This window comes from Ambystoma mexicanum, chromosome 12 (genome assembly GCF_040938575.1).
Source record: "Ambystoma mexicanum isolate Mex_15411 chromosome 12, UKY_AmexF1_1, whole genome shotgun sequence".
Lineage (NCBI taxonomy): Eukaryota > Metazoa > Chordata > Amphibia > Caudata > Ambystomatidae > Ambystoma > Ambystoma mexicanum.
Window position 1 is genome coordinate 629,700,984 of NC_090936.1, and position 26,669 is coordinate 629,727,652.

General features: G+C 45.5%; 1 protein-coding gene across 1 annotated transcript in view; it reads right to left on the reverse strand.

Annotated features, from left to right (window-relative positions):
• AASS (aminoadipate-semialdehyde synthase) overlaps window positions 1-26,669 on the reverse strand; it is a 950,357-nt gene that overhangs the window by 755,785 nt on the left and 167,903 nt on the right. The window contains exon 3 of the mRNA XM_069629092.1: window positions 13,351-13,527. Coding sequence (XP_069485193.1) covers window positions 13,351-13,527 — 177 coding nt within the window. The remainder of the gene's footprint in view (window positions 1-13,350; window positions 13,528-26,669) is intronic.

Consider the following 26,669-nt stretch of genomic DNA (forward strand, 5'->3'; position numbering starts at 1 on the left):
GCTGCAAACTCATAAATTAGCATCGTCTAATGTTCACTTTCCACGGGAGGGGCTTCAAGGGTAAAAAAAAAAAAAAAAGTATTGCACTATGGAAAAAAGGGACAGTTGCCAAAAATCAAAGAAGATCTGCTGAAACCTGATCTGGGTGGGAATAGCGGAAGAGGACTGGAGATTTCCATTGCTGGGGAGACTAGAAAACAGATGCTGTGATACTTCCCAGGAGCCATAGTGAGAGGATTGAGGTGGGATTCCATTGACTGAAGTGCTGGCCAGAAGTCTGTTTTTCCCCAGAGCCCCTGGGGTTGGGAACTGAAGGTGCCAGTGGAGAGCCCCCCCCCCCCCAGTAATTTAAATATATATTCTTTCTATACCCTAGCCTGGTTCTTGGATCACTGTTGGCATAGGGGGGAGATTTATGTGGCTCTATGTGAGTCTTCAAGAGAGCCAGCGTAAAAAAAAGGGAAGTTAATTGTTTTTGGGCTTCTTGATTGGGGGTGAGGGAGGAACTCCCCAGGTTAAGAGTGGCCACTCAATATATCGCTGCAGTTCTAAATAATCAATGGGCTGATCTTAATGCAGAACAACAAGGTGGAGGCTGTTCAGAATGTCCTAAAAAAAAAAAAAAAAAACAAAACAAAACAAAAAAAACACACAGTTGGGCTTTCTTGGGGCTAGTCCATTACTACCATCGATATCCCAGCAAATGTTTGACATTTCCGCTCCCTTAACTGACAAACTAACAAAGCCACCCTAACCTGGAACAGTGGTACCTCTGCCACACAAAAAGCATTTGAGAGTCTGAAAGATGCACTATGTAAAAGTCACATACTGGCCATGCCAGACTTCACAAAAGAAGTTGTACTTCAGACTGATACTTCCTTAGTGGGAGAGGGAGCAGTCTTATCGTAACGAGAGAATGGATATGAGAAACCAATATTCTTCATCAGTAGAGAAAACAAACTACCCAGTCGACAAATTGGAGTGTCTGGCCATAAAATGGGTGACCCATAATCTCTGGTACCATTTGATAGGCTGTCAAATCAAACGTGATGGACCATGCCTCCTTGGTGTGGATGGCCAGGAACAAAGACACCAACCCACACAGCTCAAGAGTAATATTTCATCAAGGTGAAACACGGAGCTGGAGCCAAGCAATCCAACGCAGAGTTTCTTTTCCGGTACCCATAGGTGTCCAGTTGTCCAGGGTGGAAGAACGATTTGGAAGAAAGGGTAGAGGTGTCTGACTGGATCAGTAAGCTGTTCGTATTAGGAATGGATGGGGACCCCCCTCTCAGCCTGTGGTGGAAGGCCCATCGGGATGGAAGCCAGAGCCAGTCCTCCCCAGAGGGGAAGGTAGCAGTTGAGAGTGCCCAAGTCTCTGGCCCTTCATGTTGTGCTGGTTTGCTTGATACCTGGACCACCTTATCTTACCCAATATCGCAATTGCAAGAGGACCACCAGTCTTTCTCGGTATCCCCTTCGAAGATGCCTGGCCCTGCGGGAGAAAATTGGGCACCCAACCTGACATGGAGAAAGAAAGTCTAAAGCATCCATGCAGCAGAAGATCATAAGCGAGTGGAATCTGTTAAGCCATTTGCACAGACAAAGCATCACCGGCTACTTCAACCCTAAGCCGATCACAGAGCAGTGCAGAACCCCACAAATAGACTTTTACCTGGCACCAGGCCACAGAGCAGTCTGGTTGGGAATCCATCATCCAGTGTACGCCAGTAAGCATTTTATTATTTTTTTACTTCAACAATAAGACTGGATGATTGTAGCAGTCTGCCATTACTGAAACGCGATAGACCTGTGCTTCAAAGAGGAGGGGCTTAAGCCCCCATTTATGCCTTCAAGTACCTGTAACAGTTCCCATGGGGGAAATAAATCAGGAGGAACCAGGTGAGGGAGGTAGCCAATAGAAGTGGGAGGATATAAGGATAACAGGAAGGTGTGGGTTGTTTGGGTGAGACTGAGTAAGCAGAAAGAGGAAGACCAAGAGAAGGAAGGATTGCGGAGGAAGGAGTGAAGGAGGATTGAGAGGGCTTGCAAGGTGGGGTATTGGTTAGTGACAGAAAGTGGTACTGGGTGTGTGTGAAAGGTGCGAGACTGATTGCATGGAAAGCGGAGCAGAAGGGTGAATGGAGGGTAAGTGAGCGGTAGTAGTATGGGGTGAGGAAAAGTAGCAGGAAGAGAGGGGTTACGGGGAAGTAGTAGAGTGGAGACAGGAGAAGTAGGATAGAGGGAGAGTTGTGGTGCAGAGAGGGGAGTAGTGGGAGTGCATAAGATCGGAGGATGGAGGTAGGTAGTAGAGGTCTCTCGCCACCTTACCTTCTGCAAGCAAGGTTTACAAGGGTTGCATAGCACGGATTATTGTGGTAGAACTATGGCAGCAAGGTAATTGGGCTGTGCAGCTGTGGGAGTGGTGCTGTTAAAAGCCGGTTGAAGTACAGTCTACAGGCGTACACAAAAACATGCAAACTGAGGATAATTATTGAAAAGCACACTTAGGGCAAGGGAGAACACGTAAAAACAGGATAGTCGATTTCCAGCCGCACAACAGTTGCTAAGGGGATGGGGTTCAGTGGCAGCCTGGAGCCAGAGAGTCCAATACCCTCTCTGATGAAATGATTTTAGAACTGTTCCCAATAGACTCTGTATGGAAAATTGTACTTAGAAGTTCGCCCAGTTCCCTCTCTGGGAAAGTTGCTTTTAGAAGTTTGCACACTGAAAGAGCATATAACCCATCACACCACACCCCACGCTTACTCTCTCCTTACATCACCACTCAACTAGAACACAGAGATACTATGACACCATTCGGTATAACTGTTCTCATACGAACATCCACCGCTTACTCCACATCACTCTATGTAAACACTGCTGGTCCCACATCCCCAGCCAGGCGTTTTCCTCAGGCCTAACGCAGCCACATCCGTTCCGGATAAATCCTGCCAGAACGAACACATTCTCCTGATCTCTCAACCACCACACCTACCGATAAGAAGCAGGTATTACACGTGTACCGCACAAGCTGCACACATATCCGGTGCTCACACGCACCTTTTGACTCTCCCTACTCTCTCTACTGATCTGAACTTCGGTTCCCAAGGGCGTTCAACCTACCAGCGCCTTCAGACCATACCAATGGTATATAAGGCGCTATATAAGTGCAAAATAACAATAACAATAACAATGTGGGATTGGCCAGACATTTAGTTTCCTGTGTTATGAAGACTGGTCAGCATTGATGGTGAACAGGAGAACTTGCAGTGAAATAACGATTATAAAGCAAAGGTCACAGAAAGGCTAAATGGTGCGAGGGAGAGGGACTAGTGCATTTAAGGGGAATACCGTAAGTGAATTTGTTTGGGTAAGGGGACATTTACAATAAGTATGGACTTTAACCAAGGATAGGCATATCCCTTTTTGCCTGAAAAACAAAACATAATTGTGGGGCCGGCATGGATTGGGAAGAGTGCAAATGTATGGTTCTATGTGATTTTATCCCAAAAAAATTCACATTTATTTTTATTGATCGATTTTTCTGCAATTATATGCAGGAGAGATGCCTGCAGCCCCCTGATTCTCCACATTTCTTAATTTTCCGAAAACCACCCCCACATATATTTGGGGCAAAATACCATCAAACACATTTGATGAATTCTCCTGCGATTAATTCTGCTGCAGCAAAAACTCCTGTTACCCAAGTGTACTATATACTGTAGAAACATGGGTATGTGAAAGGGCAAATTACTACGAGGGCTATGAAAACAATGACAGATAAAAGAATCATTACAATGACACTTGCAGAGAGTATGACCAGTGTGTACAATGGTTGGTGGCTTCAGATTCTACTTAATGTTGCTCAGTGGGAATACAATGGATGTTATTGGCAGGACCAAAGGCCCATGAGACAAGGTTGGCTTTATGCTGTTGCCGCAATGAAAGAAGTTTTAATGGGCGCTGGTCTATGGGGCAGATGGGGGGCGGGGGTGAACCAGGTTGTGTTGATTATGAGCAGCATTGGTTGCGATGGTTGATTAGTTGGGCTTGTGGTCAGTTGTTTTTATTTGTAATTTTATTAAGCTTACATAGCACTATCACGAAGGCGCTAAACAGGAAAATAATGACCAAAAAAAAGTTTAATCATCATTTACAATATTCTTACACAGTAATAGGAAAAAGAAAAAAAAAAGTGGTGTTTCAGACATGTGCTAGTACTAGGAAATAAGGGAGCATATCTAAAGAGATGTTGCGCAATCCAATGCTCAGGGAGCAGTCAGGGAAAAGGGCCAAAACGAGAAGCACAAAGAGGCCTACGAACAGCAAAGAGAAAATGAGATTGAGGATGAAGTATAATAGGGAATACAAATAGAAATAAGAAGACAGGGAAGATAGGTATGGGGGAGCCTGGCCATGAATGCAATGAAAGACCATACAGAGGAAATGCTACAGTAGAGAATTGTCAAAAAAGAGACAATGCTGAGAAGCAAGTGCTGGGAAAGGCAGAAATAGAAGAAAAGATTAAAAAATTTAACTGAGGGGGCAGCAAGTATGCTGGGAGACCGACTAAGAGTTGTGAGGGCTCAGAAAAGCAAGTCGGACAACTTGGTAAAGGTTTTTCACAGAAAACCATTTTATTAACTTAAAAGGGTGAGATAACTGCCTCGCTTTCCCTAACCTAATGTGGGTTTCCCTACTTATGAAACTAAGACTAAAGGAAAATCCTACTACAAAAAGGTATCTGTCCCGCACACTAATACATACAATAAAAAGAATATTTCACGTATTTATATGGCTGTTCAATCTCAACAAAATACTAATCAGATCCACATTCTTGTGACCATTGGTCGGATCCCCTTTGCCAGGATCAAGGTAGAATTTCCAAATAAAAGTTCCATTGAACAAAGTTCACTCCAATAATAATGTAACAGACACAATTTTCTCCCGACAGTCAAGTTCTGTTTCCAACAATAAGTTCCTTCACTCCTGGAGGGTTTCACTTGACATTACGATTCTCTTTTAATCCAACAAAGTTGATCACAAAGTTCACATATACTTTTGTTTGTCAAACCAAACGCCTTTCACTCTTCCAATTAATATTTCAATAGGATTTTCTCTTCTATAGAGAAAGACAACTGCTACACATTTCATCTTTATACACAACAATATTTAATCAGGATGGTTTTACCACAGTTCAAACATTTCAGCGGCCTTGCCACTTTCTTTCCACCACAACCTTTCACCACAATGCAGTATTTCAATGTCTTCTTCCTGGTTCACTAACCTGCCAGAACTACTACTAACAATCCACTTCCTGGTGTACTCGCCTGCCAAGATAAATTTCCCAAAACTACACATGGTGTGGTTTACTTCAAAACATCAGTAAAGTCGTTGACTTCCAAGAATAGTAAGATTCACTTCTTCCATAAGGATGCAACACCCATTGATGAGGTTTGTTCCACTGTTTAATTAGCTACACGTACTTGAGGTTATATCCCTCTCCCCCTGGCCACTCTCCACAAGGAGGGCTACTTCCCTGCCACCTTTGGGTTTTCAATCTTACACCTGGAAATGACTGATAACTTCTTTTATTCAAGTTTCTCTCTCCAAGAAAGCGGTTTTCCTTTTTTCCTCCAATCACCTGTCAGAGGTCAACTCACCGGTCTCTCCTTCGTGTCTGCGTATCCCGCTGCCACTTCTTCTATGCTCTTAGAATGATTAAAAATAGATAGACATTTTTAAATGTCATGGCCTGGAACATACCTGCTAAAGTGTGGGCCTCGATTATGATTTAGGTCTAAAGTTACATGAATGGGAACGTGTGCCAGTCAATGGGTGAATAATTGTGGACTCTCCCGAACAGATAACTTTTCAGAATCCTAGATTTAGTTCCACAATCATGTAGTGCATCCTAAAAGGTGTGTAGTGGACACAAATACATGATTTTAGGGTTAGTAAAAGACGTCACCATAATCTTTTAGTGTTCATCAATGACTTGGGCCTAAGCCCTTCACCTTTATGTTAGAAGTCCTGACAACACCGGACCAAGGACTAATTCCAATGGATGCATACATTGATGGACAGACCTCATAGTACTGTGCTACTGTTAAAAGATGCCAGCCCAAATGCCGGCTACGCAAACTCTGTACAGCGCTCCACTGCTCTTGAGCTAGGTCCACACTTTAAACAATAAAATAAAAAAATTCAAACATTGTTGGCATTATCATAAGGTCCCTGAAATGGGCATCTTTTATTCCATAAGATTTAAACGGTAACATTATTTGAAAAAACCTGAAATCAAATAATGCTATGCCTGGATATATCCACTAGCCCACAGGATATTGTTGAATCTTACTCTGTATTAACCCCAAATGTGAATCAAATGTTTCAAGCACCCAGACAGAAAGTTAAAACACAAAGGGCATTGAAGGACAAGGATTGGTGTGGCTATAGTTCTAAGGAACGATGCATGCCCTCATGAACACCCTTAATTCTGTAGGTAAGAAACACGAGAAGATCCTTACTTGCAGTATATCGTTCAAGGAAGTCTAATCAGAAAAAGACTAATTGTGACATTGATAAGCAGGCCAACTGCAGGAGGCAGCATCTAAGAAATATCATGCAAAGTGTAATCCCATATGTGAAGTGGTAAGCAATTTGCCAGTCCGGGTGAGATTGCTTATTTGAAACTCTCTCCGAGATAACCGTAATGATTTAAGCACAGTCGAAATAAGGGAAGTAAGTGAGACACAAGCGTCTCACATATGTTCAGGTCTGCATGCTACACCATCTTATTTATTTAAATCAGACATACTTATTGTCCCATTTTCTTACAAGGATAATAAACGTAATATGGGCAAAGGCCCAGATACCTGTGAGCTGGCAGAAATACCTCAGGTCGCAACTAAAAAGGGATTATTGCGCTAATCCTATATCATTGTCCAGCACCTCTACTCGATACCAACAGTAAGATATGTGGCCAACTTGTGTTTACAAGGATTGTGAGCTGGGTTAATTCTAAAAAGATTTTGGCAGAATCAAAGCATTTGGAGCGTTCCGACAGCATTTGGAGGGTTGAGACATGGTACATGGTACAAAGGCACAAGTTGCAAATTGAGTTTATAGTAGCCAAGTATTATACTTGGCTTTTATGGACCTCTCCCCGGCTTCAATTTGGTAGAAAGGTAATTTTTTTTTTTTTTTTTTTTTTAAGGAGGTTCATCCGTTACAGATATACCCCCCCACACCCAATTTTTTCCTTTCTTAAATCACTAAATAATGACTGAGTGGCGATTGGTCTGTTGCTTGGGTGCAACTTTTTTTAAGGGACCAAGAGGAGTAAAACAAGGTTGTGTCATGGCCACCTTACACTCACCAAGGCTGTTCAATACCAGGATGCCAGCCCTTTCCACTTTTACGTTACGTGGATGGTGCAGTACTCCTCAACCGCACACCGAAAGCTCTGCAGGCACCGATTAACAGGTATGCCGGTTTTATGCAGAGACATTTACCAGTGAACAGGACTAAATCGCAGAGTCTTGTAGTTGGAGGTAATGGCTCTAGAGCTCCCCATTTTACATGAAATAGGCTAAAATTGGAACAGATTTCCATAATTAGGAATTACCCTCTCACAGAACTGGAGGGAAAGAGCACATTTTTGCTCTGAATTCGGTCATGGCAAAATCCTCTCATGCAATATTGACAATTAACTTGCTTAGATAGCAAACAAATGGCACAATAATGAGATTATACGGTTTAAAGCAAAAGGCAGTCGCACCTCATGAGGGTGGAATATGGGTGTCTGAAGACCTGTTTGCAGAAAAAGTTGACACTTTTTTGAAACGTCTCCGGTCCCTTTCCAGCTTCCACTTAGGCATTTGTCGGTGCATGACAAACTCAACCAGGCATACATAACTGATGATTACAGACTGAGACCACTCTTTATGTGCCACTCAATCTGAAATAATTCAAATGTGAAATTAACCAAGTGAGTACTACCAGAAACATTAGCCAAAGACCAACCAAAAAGAAATCCCATTGATTCATTATATTCAAGAAAGGTTTTGGTACATCAATCGGGCAATATTGCACAACAATCCCATAACCATTCATAATAAATGAGAGCTTTTACACACATTAAGGCGTTTGTGGGATGTTAAAAGGGAGGACAGTGACATTCTACATACTGTGGTGAACCAGAAGAAGGAGTCAGACTTAGAACAAATGTCCCAAAAGAAATAGTCCTTAGTTCGAATCCTATTCAACTAACCGGCCCCTACCTCTTAAGAAAAGCAAAAAAATAAAAACTAAGTGGGCAGAGAAACAGCCCCAATCTTGGGCTTATGTCTGGTCCAACACTTGGATTCCTTTTCTTGAGGAAGAATGTTTTTAAAAGTATGTCAAATTATGGATCTTTCCAAAAGAAGGTTTTGAAGAAAAGTTGGTTTAAGTTAATCAGTTTCTTGCAGTACAGTTCTCAGCCTCTCTGCAGGTTCTGTATGCCACGTTTTAAAATCTTTACACCTCATGGTTTCCTTTTCTTCAAGAAAGACAATGTTTCCCTACCACAACTCCACCATTTAGTGCTTGTTTGACTGTGTCCTTGTCTTGAACCACTTGAACCCTTCAGGCTCTCTCCTCCCAATACGGTTCACTACGTTTCTTGTTCCCAGCACTCTCCCAAAGTCTTCCGGCCCTCTTTCAGGCTTGCTTTAGCATGAGCTTGGTACAGCATTTGCCCATTCTTGTTTTCCACGCTCCCGTAACCCTTATGGCTTCTCAATTGTTCGGGGCTCTCCAGAGACCCGATAGGCTTCCTTTGTGTCTATTGAGGTCTATCTATCTATCTATATCTCTCCCTCTCCCTCTCCCTCTCCCTCCCCCTCCCCCTCCCTCCCCCTCCCCATTCAAGGTTCCCCATCTTTTTACGTACGTCATTACAAACAAAATGGGTATGTCATTCTTCTTTGCCTCTGGAATTCAGGCCGAATCCAGCATTACCCAAAGAGATTGACAAAATGTCACATTTGGGAGAGTTCAAAACAGAAGTAAGAGTCTTTCCGATTCCCATGTAGCATGCTCTAGACAGATAGTCCTTGTCCCCAAGAGGGAAGTCCCTCCCAGTGAGGTCCCACTTGCCCAGACCCCTATGCAGGGTCTTGCTGAGCAGGCTCACGTCCCTGGCCTCAAAGGTTGGGGGCTCCCCTCTGGGGAGAAGGAACACATTCTACAGATTCATCACAATAGGTAAAGGGCTGCATTATACAATTACAACATTCACCATGAGAGAGAATTACATGAATTGTATCCCAACATTACAGAATAGTTATTTATTGAAACAAATTAGATTGAATTAACTTCCCATTAGCCACATTGTGGCAATTTGGAAGAACCAGAGCGATACAATAATATGCAGTCCTTTTTGTCTAAATATTGAGGAAACCATGCTCCACTTTATTTTGTTCTGTCCCAAGTATGGAACATAAAAAAAAAATGTAATACCACTCTTCAAAACAAGGAGCTTTGGCGCATGCAGACTAGCAGTGTTCCATCAAGTTACTGCCTGATCCAGTAGCGACTTGATCCGTACATAATTTACTCCTAGTTGCATCAGGACTCAGTAAACGCTCTGGGTAGGTGTATCGCATCAGCTGGTTAATACTCATGGTTTATTAGACGGAATGTTATGAATATTCAGAGTTGTTTTAGATATGATATATGAGATTTTAAGCATTTTATCAGTTGCTTTGATCTACGATTCAGATGGAGCGAGTAGGCAGTCACCCAAAGCTGGAGAAGAAGACAAGTTAAAAGGGTGGAATGAAGATAATCAGAGAAAAGGGAGAAGGAAAGAAAGATTTGGTAATCGTCAGCATAGAAATAAAGAAGAAATAAAAGGGGATCCAGTATGGGAACCCCAAGCAATGAAAGCAGTGAAGAACTGATCAGGGAAAGCCCATGGAAGGAAGTGTAGAAGAGAAAATAGAATTAACCACAGTTTCAAAAGTAGCAGCTAGATCAAGCAATACAAGAGCATGATGAATGTCTAGAGTGACAAGCCGAGAATAGAAATTTAGAGGCCTAGGCGAGCAGTGTCAGTGGAATGAAAGAAACAGAAACCCAATAGGTGCACAGGTAAGAGTGGTGATCAAGATAAGGACGTGTGCTTATACACCAAATTCAAGCCCTTTAGAAAGCCAATATACGAGGATGAAAAGAGCAATGATAAGGTCTGCATAATAGAGCTTCTTAGCAAGAAACAGAACTGCCATATGATGCTTGAAATCAGGATAAACAGTCAAGATCGATAGATAGTTTAGAGATTTTGTAGTGCCGCTCCTCGGGGAGAAGGAGAAGTGAAGAGAACAAAGCACAGGGATAAGCCAAGGCTGAGGGGGCTTACATTAGGGCAGAAAAATGTAGCCGGATGAAGGGTATTAAACAGAGGAGCGAGAAGAAGCAACAGAGTTAGCAGAAAGTTGAAGCAAAATCAGATAGAAAATGGAAGTGAGGTAGAAAGTGAAGAAAGCTACCGTTATCAAAAGACCCAAGATCACGGTGGTAGTAAGAAAAGGGCCCAGACGATTTAGGATAAGTCAGAAAAAAAAGTCTTAGCAAAGAATAGATTTTTGTCTGCAAAAGAACATAATCGGGAGCTCCACAAATGAGGAGAAATGTTAAACGGATAAGCAGTGACGTACAAGAAACAATAATATTTAAATTGGTGCAACAGGAGTTAAGCAGTATTTTGCCATGTCATGCAGGTGTGCAGTGAGGAGTTTGGTGGATAGGAGTTAACAGGGTTAGCAGCTTTCAAAAGGGCACATGGTGTCCACAATTGTTGTTCTTGTCATAACACTCACATTATTCCTTCATAACAAAAATAATATCTAAAAAAAGTGCATTAGCAAACTTGATATGGGGGGGGGGAGTAAACGAAAGCTACTTCCTTGGCTTGTCAAATGCTAGGAGATTACATGCATTTCTCCAGGTGTGTGATTTGTGCACCTTTTCAGGTGATGTGACATTACTTTTTCAAAGAGGAAGGCTAGCAGAAATTGCTGCTAGCTGGTCAAGAGAGGCCCTGTGGTTGGGCGTCTTGGCTGCAGATTCGTCACTTGGCCAGGGTGTGATCCTGTGTAAACTATAATCTTGCGGTCGGTTTTTTCTGCCAAATTTGACTTTTTTATAGGCAACATGGCCGGAGATGGATAGGAAGCAGTTAGAAAAACAAAGGGAATTACTAAAAGCTTATGGCTGTGACTTCGGGACTGTGCGCTGGCTTATCAAGCGTTTGTGATAGTTTGTGTGTGGTGTGAATTCACGTTTTTTTGGCAGCCCCCTGTACCACTTATTTTGTCTGCTTTCTGATACCAGACTCTCAGGCAGAACATTGTCGTGGTTAAGGGCATGCTTAGGACGTAGGAAGGTGTATGAAGAGGAAGCAGGGAGCGGGGGATTACGGGGGGGTGGCAAACCGTCTAAAGGTGTCAAACTAGCCAATAATTTGAACAGTCCATAGTTTTGGTATTTGACGTTTATTGCATTTTACATTCATAGGCATGAGCGTAGTAACTATGTGGGGCCTGTATTCCCTGTACTTACTTTAACTGTTCCAAAAACTTCTGCAAGAAGTTAGGGTTTGCAGTCATAGAACATTAGTAATAGACATGGTAAAAGGGGACCATACCCAATACTCAAGTGAGTTCTTTTTACTATATCTATTACTAATGTTACATAGTGGAAAATGCTAACTTGGAGAAATGGTTGGAACGTTTAAAGTCATTGCTAGGTATGTGGGACATTCATGCTTGTAAATGTAAAATGCAACATACAACGGCAACCGTCAGAAATATTGACTTTGCCAATATTTCTTTTTCTGTCTCCCACAGGCATGAAGGAGAACATTTGCTGCTACCTGTGTAACACAGGAGAAAGGAACAACATGGGTCACCTGAGAAGAAGGGCCGCCTAAACCCCTGCATGATGGCAACATGTCAGAAAAGATTCACGATATGTGCATCTACCTAAGAAACCGGGGTAAGTAGGAACCCTGGCAAACAATCAGTACAATGAGTAACCACTTGTATAACAACCTTTGTAAAATGATAATAGTAAATAATAAAGAAACCACACTGTCTTTCATTCACTAAAAGCGGTATGCACAGCTAAACGGTGCACCATGTAACACATGGGAGATTTTAGAATTGTGCGTGATCAGAAACCCATCCTCCCCCCAAAACTCCCTGTGGAACATCAGATGGAAGCAGGCTTTTGAGAGCTTGTAAATATTCAAGCTCTAAAGAACATTCATAGGGGAATGTTTATGGGACACTAAGCCCCACCCCCCTTACCCCCCCCAACATACAAAGCTTCACCTTTCTACTTCTTGGCATTTATGGATTTTTAACTCATACAATTAAATTGGTGTCCGATTGAGGAGCAAGTCATTTCTCCAATCAGTCTGTCCAATGCTTACTTTCAAGCTCACTGGTGCCAGATTCGTTGCTAGGGGCTATAACTAGGCTAAACCCCAACTGCTCGCCCACTCGAGAGGCATACTTCACTGCCTGGGACCTATGCAAGTCATCCATTGCCTGCATTGCATGTTGGGTAATCCATGTAAAAGCACCTTGATTTGAAAACGATTCAGTTTCTCCCTCCACTGAAACCAAACTGCACAGGTCAGTCTCCAGTCACCATCTTAACAGTACTTCCAGAAATTCTTTAACACTACCAACTGTCAAATCCGGTCATGAACTTCTCCTAAGATTGGTCGTGAAAACATCCCTACCCCCTATGGCTGGAAGACCAAACCCTATTAGGTCATCCTCAAGACCAGGAAGTCAGGAAATGCCCCTCCACATCCTGTTCCCCCAGCACACCTCCCAGGGGGCAAACAAAATCAATAAGAACGGGCAGTGTCTTGCCCCCAAAAGACCTGGGAAACATACACGACCTGCACCCTAGATGGGGTCATTAGAACCCTTGATTATTCACTAGCGCACAACCGCGCTTTCACGTCTCTAATAAGCCCTGGGCTTTCTTAAATGTGCTGTGGGAATGCATTTCAAATGATGTACTGCCCTCCGTGCTGACAGCTTTTGGGCAGAGGCCACAGCCAACATTTCCACACGTGGTTTCCTTATGATCACAAGGCTAGAGTATTTATATACAGCAGTAACATTTTACATAGCAATAAGAAAAAAATCCACCTAGCTGTCAACTACGCCAAATCAATTGCAATAACTCATGTCAGTAATGCAGCAATAAACCTATATATCGGTGGTAACACTGCTCACAATCACAACACAAAGATAGCTTTTGGAATTGTGTTTGTCTTACCCGTTTCAGGATCTCATCCAGCAAGGACATATTTGCTTCTTGGGCCTTAATCGTGTGCGAGAAGAAGGCATAAGTCTTTCTGGCAATTAATTTATCTTCTGGTGGTCTTTTAACTCCCACAATTAAAGATGCCTCTGAAATGTCTTCCTGGATAACTCCGCCTGCTTTTGCATAGTCCTATGAAAAGTTCAAAGTCGTTACACATTGACCAAGTTGAAATCCAATTGCTACATGATGATGTACCATTTCTACAGAAAACGTTCTGCTCAAAACAACTAAAAACACAAAAATGCTGTGCTATATAAATATTTATATGTATATGTATGTAACAAATAAACAGAACTGGGGCTCTGTGTATACACAACCAAGCTACCAATTCAAAAGCCTGCGTAGGCTAAGGGTGCGGTGTTGTGCAACACAGGTGTTTGGCGACAAAGGGGTGGGGGGCAGAGTGCGAGTATGCTGCGCAGCCGTCAACCATCCGCATCCAAAAGGTAAGAAAGATGCGGGAAGTGGGAGCAGCCGCTACTGCTCCCTACTAAACTACCCACGCTTCCACCTAACCTCCTGACATAATGTACTGTGTCTTTGCACAATCTTAGACTCTCTCCTGTAGCAATTGGCCATACTTTGTGTTTTGGGTCCCTTCTTTAGGTCCCCTCAATTGTAGTCACCGTTTACTGAACTGTGTCCCATTAGGCACTTTCTAAGTCCCCATTCAACTGTGCTTACTATTGTACTGTGAACTGTGTCCCAACTAGGCTCTCTCCCACTCTCTAGGTCCCCACCCCACTGGGGGTACCGTTGTGCTGCTGTGAGTCTCTTGTCTGCTCCTCCGGTGTGTTCCCTACTGTGCGACCCCCTGAATCCAGTGTGTGCATCCTGCGTTGTGCGTCACTGGGCTGTGCGTCTCTCCTCTGCTATTCCGCGCCCTCCTCCTACTTTCCTCCTTGCACCCTCTATGGTGCTTTCTGTTTCTCCCATCTTCTCCAACTGCTATTCCATATCCTATCCAATCCCTCTCACTAAGTCTGGAAGGAAGCAGTTCAATAGGGACATCCTGGTTTGCAACCCAAGACTCCCTATCGCTGATACCTACATAAGTGCCTCCTCCAGGTAGACTCATTGACATCTTCGTTGTCGTTCCCTCAACAGACGTATGGACCCCTCATATGGTTGTGGCTCTCTCCCATCTCTCCCTCTCCCATTAATGGTCACACTCAGTGGGAGCTCCTCTTGGCCGCATTCCACTCCAAGACCATCATTAATGTCCATTTGAATGGCACAGTCTTGGTCCAGGGCCCTCAGCCCAATCTCTTCTTTTCGATAGGCATCACACGGGTCTGATCAACTTCCTTCATTCCTTCGCCTGCTACTCCTACTAGCAACTCTCTGGCCCCTCCGCCACCTAAGTCGTCGTCGTCCTACTCCTCCTCCTCCTCCTCCTCCTCCTCCTCCTTCTCTCTGGTTACTATACCACCTCCAGCTACCTCCTCTGCCCACTCTCGCATCCATTACCACTTCCGCTGGGTGTACCTCAAGCCTGTACCCAATCCTGAAAGTCTTTCAAATGTGGCAACCTGCTCCACATCGCTACTCTCAACTCACGCTCTGCTGTCAAACACTCATCTGACATCTGCCACCTCCTGGAAGAACTTGACCTTGATGTCCTTGCTCTCACCGAGACATGGTTCACAACCAGCTCTGTCTCAAGTTTTGACACTCTCCTCCCTGATGGCTACGAGATCCTCTCCGAGCCAAGAACCAACCAAACCGAAGGTGGAGTAGCTCTGATGTTTCCGGAGTGGGTCCCTGCCTCAGTCTTGCCTACGCAGGCCTACTCATTCTTTGAATACCTTGTCTGCAGGCTCTCCATCTCTCCTGGCCATGGCCACCATCTACAGGCCAGCTGGTTCCCCTCAGAGTGGGCTGACCTCTCCTCTCCTTGCCTCCACCTCTCGACTTCTCCTCTGAGATCTCAACATCCACCTGGATGCTTCAAATCCCTTCTCTGGGCTCTTCTGAAACCTATGCGACTCTCTCACACTCCATTCTATCCTCTGGTCCGACACTCTGCTGGACACACATTGAATGTTCTCATCTCCTCAGACATCCCTGTTTATAACCCACTCACCAGTCCTCTCTTGGACTGCCAACTTTCGGCTTTGCTCTCACCTGAAACTCTGTCCCACAGGCAAAGCCCACCTCATCACTGCCATCTACTGTCTGTCATTCGGCCTATGAAGCGTGAAGCGTGTTTCAGTGGATGCCTTTGCCTCTACTTTCTCTGCTACTTCTATTACTGCGGCTGACTCACACTCCGACACAGCCCTCTCTAACCTGCATCTTTCCATCTCCAACACTCTGGACATCCTTGCCCCCGTCTTGAGAATCCATCTGAAGCCTTCCTCCAAGTGCAACTCTTGGTATGGCTCGGACCTCGCCGCCCTGAAATGCAAATGCAGGGTGGCTGAGAGGGAGTGGAGGGCTTCAGGCACATCCCCAGACAAACTGTCCTGCCGCCTGCTCCAAGGGCAATACAGACTCTGTCCTGTCCAAGAAGAGCCCACATCCAAGCCCACATCTCTGCAGCCTCTAACAACATGGCCAAACTCTTTAAAATCTGCAAGGACTTGGCCAATCATCCGCAGTCTCCACCTCTCCTGTTCCCTCACAGGCCCTCTGTACAGCTCTGGCTTCTCACTTCACCACTAAAACTTTGGACATCCTACCCTCCCTTCTCCTCCTCCTCTCCTCTCCTCTCCTCTCCTCTCCTCTCCTCTCCTCTCCTCTCCTCTCCTCTCCTCTCCTCTCCTCTCATGGCAACTGGCCACCTCTCCCCCTCTTCCTCCTTTCTTTCTCTGAAAACACCAGTCAAGGTTTCTAGATAAGTCTGATCTATGAAAGTCTCGTCCAAGCAGATGCTCCCCTGCTCCTCCAGAACCATCAAGGACCACATTGACACACTCTCTCCAGCCTTGGCCGATTTCTGCAATCACTATTTTGCCACTGGCTCTACCCCCCTCTCCTCAAGCACTCCATTGTGCACCCCCTCCTTAAAAGCCTTCTGCCGATCCTACCTGTCGGGCAAACTATTGCCCGATCTCTATCACTCCATTCCTGAGCAAACTCATGAAAAAGCTGTCCATCTCCCAGTTTACTGTAAGGAAGGCATGGATACAAAGTAAGACAGACAAGTGATCACTGTTTAAAAGTGTTTATTAAACTGTAAAATGTGTGTGATAAATGCCTAATCTAAACCTAAATCTAAGATGGGAGCAAGCTACTACCATCAAATAATAATAATAGTGTCTAAGTGGAGTCTGGTCAAATAAAAAGGACCTATACTAAGAAAACCAATTGCCAATCCTTACCGCTATGCTACAAAATAGTGGGAGGTTATGAAGAAAAGAGTGCTCACAAAATGATAAATCATGATGTTATGGCCTGGGCTCTCTCTTCCCAATGTTTTTTAGTATAGGACAAGGTGGGACTCCTAAGCACAGCACACTCCTGGACTTCTCTGGCACAAGCTTACAGTTCCTTTGATCAATATCAGGCCCTTCTGTGTCCAAGTGTTTTTCATGCAAAGTCTCTTGTTTCAGAGGGCCTGATAAGCCAAAACAAAAGTTCCTTCAGTCGATCTTCATGTTGGGTGATTACCCTTCACCCCTGGATCCCCTTCAGCCACGCTCCGATCCTTTTCTCAGTTGTTGGCCTCCCTCAGTCGGGCTCAAACCGACCACTCACTGTGGACCTCCCTCATTCGGGTTAATACTTGTCGCCACAATGTAGTTTACTTAGCTTCTTCACGGAATGGGATTATTTCCCTTTGCTTTTCCTTTTGCTTCCCTCAGTCGGGTTCACTACCGCCTTTCAATCTCAATGAACTCATTTGTAATATTCAAAAGTCTCAATGTCGTTTTAAACAATCACACAATGTTAATTTTAGGTCTCCCTCATCCGGGCTCAGAACTTCCAAAGCACTTGCCAATTTTAAAACAGACTTCCGAAGGGTGATCACGTCTCGCCGGGTCACTGTTTGCCTATGGCAAGTGCAGGCTTTGCAAAAAGCACAGTTTGCACAGCGTTCCCCTTAGGTGGGTGCAAACACCTATTTCACAATTCTCTCAGTCAGATTCACTATTCTCACAATCATCAAATCTTCAGCAATGTCTCAAGGACTTTCGATTGTGAAAGGGGTTTGTCTTGACCCTTGTATGACCACCTTGATAACTCACCTTGACGCCTTCACTATGGCCTCTTGGTACACGTTTTCAATAATTTTGTATTTTCACATCCTCTTTATTCAGGCAAGGAGTACAAGCTAGAGACTTTCCGATGAATGGCACTGGACCATTTTATCTCTGGTAACAAGTTTGTCCACAACAAAGACCGGTCTATCTTTTTAATGTTGCCACTGCATCCTTGAGCTTAACAGTCCGGTTCCCCCCCCCATCAGGTTCTTCCGACTCACCGGCTGTGCTGAACTTGGTGTTTCTTTTGCTGCTGGAGTCAAGGATGGTACCACGTTGATACCGACATCTCCTCGCCCTGGCCATCAGAGCGGGAGGGTTCCATGTACCACTGACATCCGTCACACCATTCGCCAGCTGCGATTCCCGGTCTCATGTTTTCTTTGTTAAAGGCTTAGCAGGACTGAGTTGAAAAGGGCAAGAGCAACTCCCTTCTTGATGTCCTTTCAGGTCTCACCCCCTTTCTCCTATGTTTGAATCGCCGTCCTAGAATAGCTGCTTCCTCGTGTGTTTGGCCTTGCTCAGTGTGTGCTCTCGTGCTCTGCATTTGATCCCTATGGGGAAGGGAAAGGACAGTCAGGTGTGTGTAGTTGTCTGCAATTGCCTGACTCTGCCCGACTCTTGTGTTGGGACATGTCAGGTAAATGGCTCTGGTCCTAGTCTGTGGTCGCTAATGACGTCAGAAAATGTTTGTGTTGGAAAGGGGGGTAAGTTTCGACATTTCCTATTTGTTATGATGAGGAAAAGGTGTTAAAGGAAGGGGATACCGCATCTCACTCCTTGGTGTCCCACTTCCACTCCCTGAAGACACCCATCCAGGTGATCCAACCTCACTGGTTCACCCCCAGGAACTGGATCTAATAGCGATGGGCTTGTCCTGGCCACCTGGATGACAGATCCCCCGGGGACTAGCGAGTGAGACACCTTCAGGTTTCTCACATTCCTCTCCACACTTAATCTGTTGGTTGTCTCCATGGCCATCAGACTTCAGAGCAGCCAGAGGCATGGCAACTGCTCTCCTCAACATCTGTGAAGATCTGCTCTGAAATCTTGACTCCAGCCTTCCTTTTGTTCTCCTGCTCCTTGACCTTTCCTCCGCTTTTGACACATTCAACCACTCCATCCTGATAAAGTGACTGAGAACCTGGGCATCACGGATCAGGCCCTCGAGTGGTGGACCTCCTTCCTCCTGGACCAACCCTCCTAGGTCCAACTTGGGTCCTTTCTCTCCATTACTTCTCTTTCCACATGTGGTGTTCCCCAGGGCTCCAACCTCTCACTCTGGCTCTTCAATGTCTACTTGGCTCCTTTGGCCCACCTGATCTCTACCTTCTCCAACTTTCAGTGTTATGCGGAGGACACTCAGCTCTCATTCAGGCACCCCTTAGCCTCCTCTCCTCTCTTGTTGATTCCAGACCTTATCTGCAATTCAGGATTGGTGCACCTCCAACAACCTCTGCCTTAATGCCAGTAAGACGGAGATCCTTCCTACGAAGGCTGTGCTCACTGGCCAGGGCAAAAAGCCCTGGCCAGTGGGCCCAAAAGACATGTTTAGTGGCCACGGCCAAAGGCCATGGCCACCTAGTGGGTCCAAAAGAAACACTGGGGGAACATGTACAGTGGCCATGGCTAGTGGGCCCTATAGAAAGCTATGGTAGAACGAAACCCTTGAAATTCACTGAAAAAAACCTTTAAGATGCAGTTAAGTTGTGCAGACTTAATGCAACAAAACCCTTGAAATTCAGCGGATGTGGACAGTCGTGACCAGCTTAACTCTGCACCCTTCCGTTGCAAAGCCCATAAGCACATACATATTATAAGATAAGGAATTCAGAATGACCTACAAAATGGTATTATGGGGGATTTCAATAAGAGCGTGCCGAGTTAAGCTGGTCAGGACTGCCCACATCAGCTGCATTTCAAGGGTTTGGTTGCGTCAAATCTGTGCAACTCAACTGCATCTGATATATATATAGTGAACTCCTTCGACTCGTAACAATCAAGTGGAGAAGGAAAAAAAAAAATAATAAAATCACAAATGCGAATTCCAAACAAAGTCCTTTAATAACAGAAAATCACCATGTCCAGGGATATAAAAACAGTAGAAAAGGACATGTTTCACTAAATACTTGTCGCTTGCTCACATACAACTTGAGTGGTTACTCTTACTTATACATTCTCTATGGTTTCCAACATTTTTTTCATTAGTCCATCATTGCTATTGTTAAATGTGTTTAGCACTGATGTAGCATGCACATATGCAATCCCCATCTTTTCACTGTGTCCATATGAACGTGGTTGAAGGGAGAGTCCAACATAACGTGGATACATAGCATCTAATACCCTATTTAAACCTAATCTACCTTAGTGGCATACGACACTGTACCATGAGATACAATCATACATGTGTTATATAACAAATTCATGCATTTTAAGTTTACGGATCGCATGGATAAATACAGATCTCATAAACCCAGACAGTCAACGGAGGATACATCCTCAATCCCAGCTAGCGTATAATGCCTCCACATATTTGTTTTCATTGATTGACATCTATATTGTCTCATTGCATTAAAATAATTCACAGAATATTGAATCCATAAAACACAATTATGCATAACACAAACATGATCCATCTTAATAAAAATAGAAAATAAAAGATTCAGGTTTCCTTTAAAATCATGTACAGTGCATAATGTTATAAATTGCATACTGCAGAAACTATTTAAAATGTAGAATTGATGCATGGTCCAAAAGTATGTACAACAACCATGTGTGCCAAAATGCATGTGCTAATATGAACAATTTAGATTCTAAAAACCTCACTCTGTGGTGACCCACTATGCGTGAAGACCTCACTCTGTGGTGACCCATTATGCGTGTCCACTAATCACAAAGTTACTAATGCATATTATACTAAAGTGCATAGTGCTATCAAACTGCCACACAATTCTACTCCTACAAAATTGACCTTTCAACAATTCTACGTTCATTAAGTGCTTCACAACAATTACCTCAAAAACAATGTGCAAGTCGCGTTCATTCCTATCAAGGAATTGATGTTCAGACATTGGTTTAAAGTGCATAGGGCTATTAATGACAGACAATTGTAAAATGTAAAAGAAACCAAAGAACTTTACATAGACAAAAAACACATATATAACATGAAATTATAAAGATCAGAAACATTATTCACAATGCTCAAAACCCATAAAAGGGAAGAGGTGGAAGGAAAAAAGGAAAAAAAATGATGATAATAGGCTCATAAAAAGGTATAACTCTTCATCTATATTATGTCCCTGGGGAAACTGGGTTTCAAAATCAAATGTCACGTCACTCGTGTTTCTTGCTGTCTCATCAGTTCTCCATTGCCCGCCCCCCCCCTCCATGTCTTTATTATGCCAAAAAACTTACAACCAGTTCAATCACATCCATGGACCTCTCTAAAATGTTTCGCCATGGGGTATGATTGGTCATAGTTTTTTATTGCACAAATATGTTGTAACACACGTAATGTGAGTAACAAACCATGCTCCCAACATGCCATTTATCATAGGCACACTTATAACAGACAACAAATGGAGTGTTGCATGACATCTTTACTTAATCTGCACAGGGTGTACATATGTAGCACAATTGTGGCCATATTGACATGCTATACAATATGTACATTTGTGGAAGCCTTGACCTGATGTTTGTATCAACTGTGAGTCTGAAACAGTGGATTCTTTCTGCATGAAACTCGACACAAGAAGGTCTCTATCCGGTGTAGATAGTCTGAAGGTGGTGCTTTGTGGAGTTTTTGTCAAGCTTCAATATATTCCAATTTCTATTGACAATTGATCTAATACTTTTGTAATAGACCTCATAAGGGATGCTAAACCTTGTTTCACTCGCTTTTGTATTCAGTACTTTGGTCTGATTAGTGAACAAAAGAAGCACATGTCTTTGCATTTTGTGTACTTTACAATATGCCCTCTCATTAACCTAAACCTGATCTCTGAAGCCCCTTGCTTTGACCCTGCTTGGACAATCAAAAAATGCCAATGCCGAACAGTTGCAGCAAAGTCTTAAAAACTCTCCAAAAGGGATACTCCAGACAAGACTCTTCGGGTGGCTGCTGATGGCATGTAATGGGCCATTGGATCCTGTGGGTTTCTTGTGAAGGTCGGTCTGACTTTTGCCTAGGCTCTGCAGGACTGCCACATCCAAAAAGATGACACTGGTGTCACTGTGGGATTCTGTAAACTTCAAATTGAATGTGGTGTTGTTCAGTATATTTAGAAATTTCAGCCAATCTTTTTCAGTCCCCTTCCCAATCACAAATAAGTCGTCAATAAACCGTAGTCATAGAATAATCTTGTCTGTGTGCTCAACATTGTCCTCCCTTCACACTATACATTTCTCAAACCACCCCATCGTCAAATTGGCATACAATGGGTCGAATGTGGACCTCATCGCAGTACCCTGCAGTGGTCTATAAAACATGAAAACATTGTTAGTTTAACACAATTTATTCGTAATTCCAAGATGGCCGCGTTCCTCTAAGCATTGCTGCCACAAAGCTCCCGACCCATGAGGCCCCGAAGCTCGCAAACCTGAAGTAGCTAGCTTTCCTGAGGTGCCGAATCGGGGTGCAATAGCCTCCGGAGCCAACTGGGGGTCCGGGAGAACCCCTTCCTATGTCCTGTCAAGATCGAGGAGAGCAATTAGAGGCGAAACTACATTCATCACGCCCAGGCTTGGAACCAGGGGAGGCAGTCCCGGGGCCTCAAGGAGTGCCAAGAAGCTACACGCCGTGGTGGTGTCCGTCCCACAGAAGTCGCTGCACGAGCCGTCGTGGGGTGGGAGAGAGACACTAACCCCCCCTTCCCCAGACTACCTGCAGTGCCCTAAACCATCCTGGAGACCCCGCAGAGTACGAGTTGGGGCTCCAAAGCAGGCCCCGCCAAGCACCGGTCCCGAACCTGGCAGACGCCAGAGGAGCCCCATCCCAGCACTTCTGAGGCTCTGTCACATCCGAAGACAGTGTCCTGACCGGAGCCTCCGTCGCACACTGCAATTGAGGAGGCCTCTGAGCTCCCTTCGACTGCAACGACAGAGACTGGTCAGGAGGCGCTATCAACTGTTGGAACCGGTGCTGTGCTGCGGATCAGCTCTCCAGTGGGAGTACCGACGATGGATCGCTCTCCCAGCCACAACACACCAGGAGGCCCAAGTGGATAGAGGGTGCTGGTTACTGCCTCACACAACCAAGGTACGTGCAGAGGTCCCTCCCCGCTTAACCCCTCACCCCCCCCACAATTCCCCTCAGAGGATCAAGGCAGTGAGTCATAATGCAGCAAGGTGCGGGGGAGTGAGCAGACCTCTCTGGTCTACTCAGAAGGGCTTTCCCGCAGACTCCCGTGGATGCCAAGGGGTCGAGGCAGGGGGGCTTACATGCCCGGACTAGGAAACATCAGACCAGAGGGTCAAGTGTAGGTGCAGTGGCCCCCCCCCCCATCTCCAGAGGTTTGGCCCGCTGAGGAAGCCCACCCCCTGCAGCGCCCTCCTTAGACCTGCCACTTGGGCCCACCCAGACCACTCAACACATCAGCGGCCAAGGATTGAAACAGGAGGACGGGGTGCCCCCCACAGGCCAGCCCCCACAAGGGCACGTGCCATACCTACAAGGCATCTGGGGACCACCCAAGGCACAGAGTCCCTAGTGAACGCATAACATCAAAGGGCACTTTCAAGACTAACACAGGGAGGAGAAGCGCATCCCAGGAGGCAATCCTGACATTCTGGTTTCATTGAGGAGGCAGATCCTCCTCCCTCCTCCTCAGCCACTCCATCTGGACACCACAGACCCCCTGACATTGGGAGCCACCCCCTCCACAAGGAGCATTGTAAAGAATTGGCTTAGGGGCAACTGGAATCGGGGGACTGCCAAAGGCAATGAGACCCAGTCGAGGGCACAAGCTCAACGGGCACCAACAAGACTATCCTGGAGAGGAGAAACACACCCCGGGGGGTGACACTGACACCCAGGCCTCACCGATGAAGTACACCTCTTCAACCACCCTGCAAGTTCATCACCGACCTATGACGTGGGGAGGCCCCCACTTGCAACAAGAAGGGTTGATAACATAGAAAGCGGTCACAGAAGTTCAGCTCCACTGAAGAGGCCCCTAGTGGGAGTTCCCCAGACTAAACTATCCCACGAAAACAAAAGGCATGTCAAAGAATAAGGGCAAAGACTCTCAGCCCCCCCCAAAGACCTCCCAAGAGAGCGCAGGAGGGTGCGTTGGCTAAAAAATGGGCTAAAGACCCTGAAGATGTTCAGGAGAACCGCTCCAACGAATAGCCTACCGGACCAAGGCGAACAAGATCAACCTGTCATACAGTCGCGCTGAAACAACATAGTCGACAAGATTACTACAGCTGGCCAGAAGCAGATGGACACTCGAGGAGGACCTGGCGGAGGATCTCCAGGAAATCAAGAGTGTTATCAATAAGGAAAGAGTTGATACCAATGAGAGAGCAATTCAGGACCTAGCGGAGGATGCAAGGAAAGTGGACTCGCTACTGGACACACTAGCGACAGCCACATATAACCTGGAGCTCCAGGTGGAGGACCTGGAGAACAGATCCAGGTAATCGAACATTTGAATTAAAGGCCTACCGGAGGATCCCCAAGACCAGTAACTCTGCCAGGTAGTGAGGGGGGATCTTTGCCGATCTCCTGGATGCAGCGGCCCCGGTGGACATAGTGTTTGACAGAATACAAGAGTAGGCCCCAGAAGATCAGAGCCCGGTGCCGAGCCGAGAGATATCTTGATAGCGATGCATAGCTGCATAGCTACACCGTGAAGGAACAATTACTGTTGCAAGCCAGGAAGGCCGGGCGGATCACCTATAATGGAGTGGAGATAGCACTATATCAGGACCTAGCCCAAGCAACGCTAATCAAAAGAAGAAGAATGGTACCGGTACTGGCCTACCTAAGGGCTCAGCATATTCGCTACAGATGGGCCCACCCGTTCGGCTTGAGATTTGACTGTAAGGGAAAGCCCCAGAAAATCACAACATGCAAACAGGGAATCGCCCTCCTGGGCCTTGAAGAAGAGGCGCCACAGGCAAGCACGCCATCCTCCACTCAACAGGCTGAGCGCAAACCATGGGAATGGTCCACAATGCGGTTCAAAAAGTCAAAGATGGGTGACGTCCAACTATATCTGCGAGGCCCACCACCAAGGAAGGATTAGGCGGCCCAGGAATGAACGAGACGACCATGAACATCAATCCACAGGAAGTGGCGCCATTGAAACAGAATGAGAATGCCTTGGGAGGGCATAATTGAAGATAGACATGGCTGCAACCTTATACTGAGCAGATGAATGGGCCTTGGGTGGGTGGGGGGGATGTGGCCTGTCTCACCACTTGGAATGGGATTGGGATATCCCGCGTTGGACAAACTGGTGGGCAACCTGTGGAATGACTCTCGAGGTTTCGATTCAAGGGGGGGGGGCATTGGCCAGTTGTTCCGGCCTACCAGGGGGGGGGAGGGGGAAGGTTCAAGGGAGTCCAATCCGCAGAGGAGGGGTACTAGGGGAAAGAAGAGCACCTGGGAGGGTCTCCGAATTCATAAATCAAGGGGCCCGCAAAGAACAAACTCTGTGACCCAAAATGCCTACTAGAGGTAAACTGAAGATACTCGCTCTTAACATTAACAGCCTAAATTTGCCGACAAAACGGAAAAAACTAGAGCGCTATATCAGATGCAAACTCCCCGATTACATAACGCTGCAAGAGACCCATATTCACACACGAGACAGAGGGAGGGTTAAAATATGGGGTTACTCCAGAATACTTCAAGCCACACAAGACAACAAAAAAGCAGAGGTCCTACTGGCTCTGAAAAGACGGGTTAGACATGAACATCACAAGTAAGGACTCGGACGACCAGGGAAGGTACTTAGCGGTGTCACTGGAGGTGAGTGGGGGGGGCCTTCACAGTTGCGACCCCCTACGCCCCAAATAAAGCACAAGATCCATTTATTCAAACTGCCCTAGACAAGCTTGAGAGGTTCGCCAAATTCCCCGTCATACTTACCGGCAATTTCAATATTGCATGGGACCCGTCCAGAGACAGGAGCTCTGCGGTGGTGGAACCATCACACAACCTGGAGGCTAAAATTAGTAACTCGGCCCTAGTGGATACTTGGAGGGGGATACAAAGGGAAAAAGAGGGATACACCTTTTACTCTCAGGCCCACCACTCACACTCAAGGATAGATTAGATCTGGCTCGCACCCACCTTATTGGGAGGGGCTCTTGATATTACCATCGGCACTACAACACTATCTGATCATGCTCCTATAATCCTTACCCTAAAAGCGAATAGGAGACTCCGGGGCCAGTGGAAATGGCAATGCCCGACCCCCCATTTTCAAAGATCACCTTCTTGTTCTAGAGGTCGAGGAGGAAATAGAACGCTTCTTTGAGAACAACAGTGGGGATACATCTCTTCAAGTAAGGTGGGACGCCTTTGGGGCTACCTTGAGGGGCTCCATAATAGCAATCAAAGCGAGAAGGGATCGGGAAATAAGACTTGAGGAAGCCCGCCTAGAGGAGGAACTGAAGGAGATAATGGCCAAAAGGGGGCGAATATGACCACGGCCAAAAAAAGGCTGTACAGAGCAGTCCAAGGGGAATTAGATATAATTCAGACCCGAGCGGCGGAGTGTAATCTATTACACCTCAGGCAAAAATACTATATCAAGGCCAACAAGGCCGACCACCTGCTGGCGAGAATGCTCAGAAGGGAAGAGAAACCCAAAGCAATCCTAAAAATCAAGGTGGAGGGAGAGAGGACTAGTGCCAATAATGAGGACATTAAAAGGCAGTTTACACGATTCTACTACTCTCTGTATGCACTGTCGCGCCAGCACGAATACTTGGATAGGGTCAATCATGCCCACATATCCGGGGAGGGGAGGGGATCGCTAGAATGGGACATAACGGAGGACGAAGTCAGGGCCACAATCAAATACCTACCTACCCTTAAATCGTCAGGGA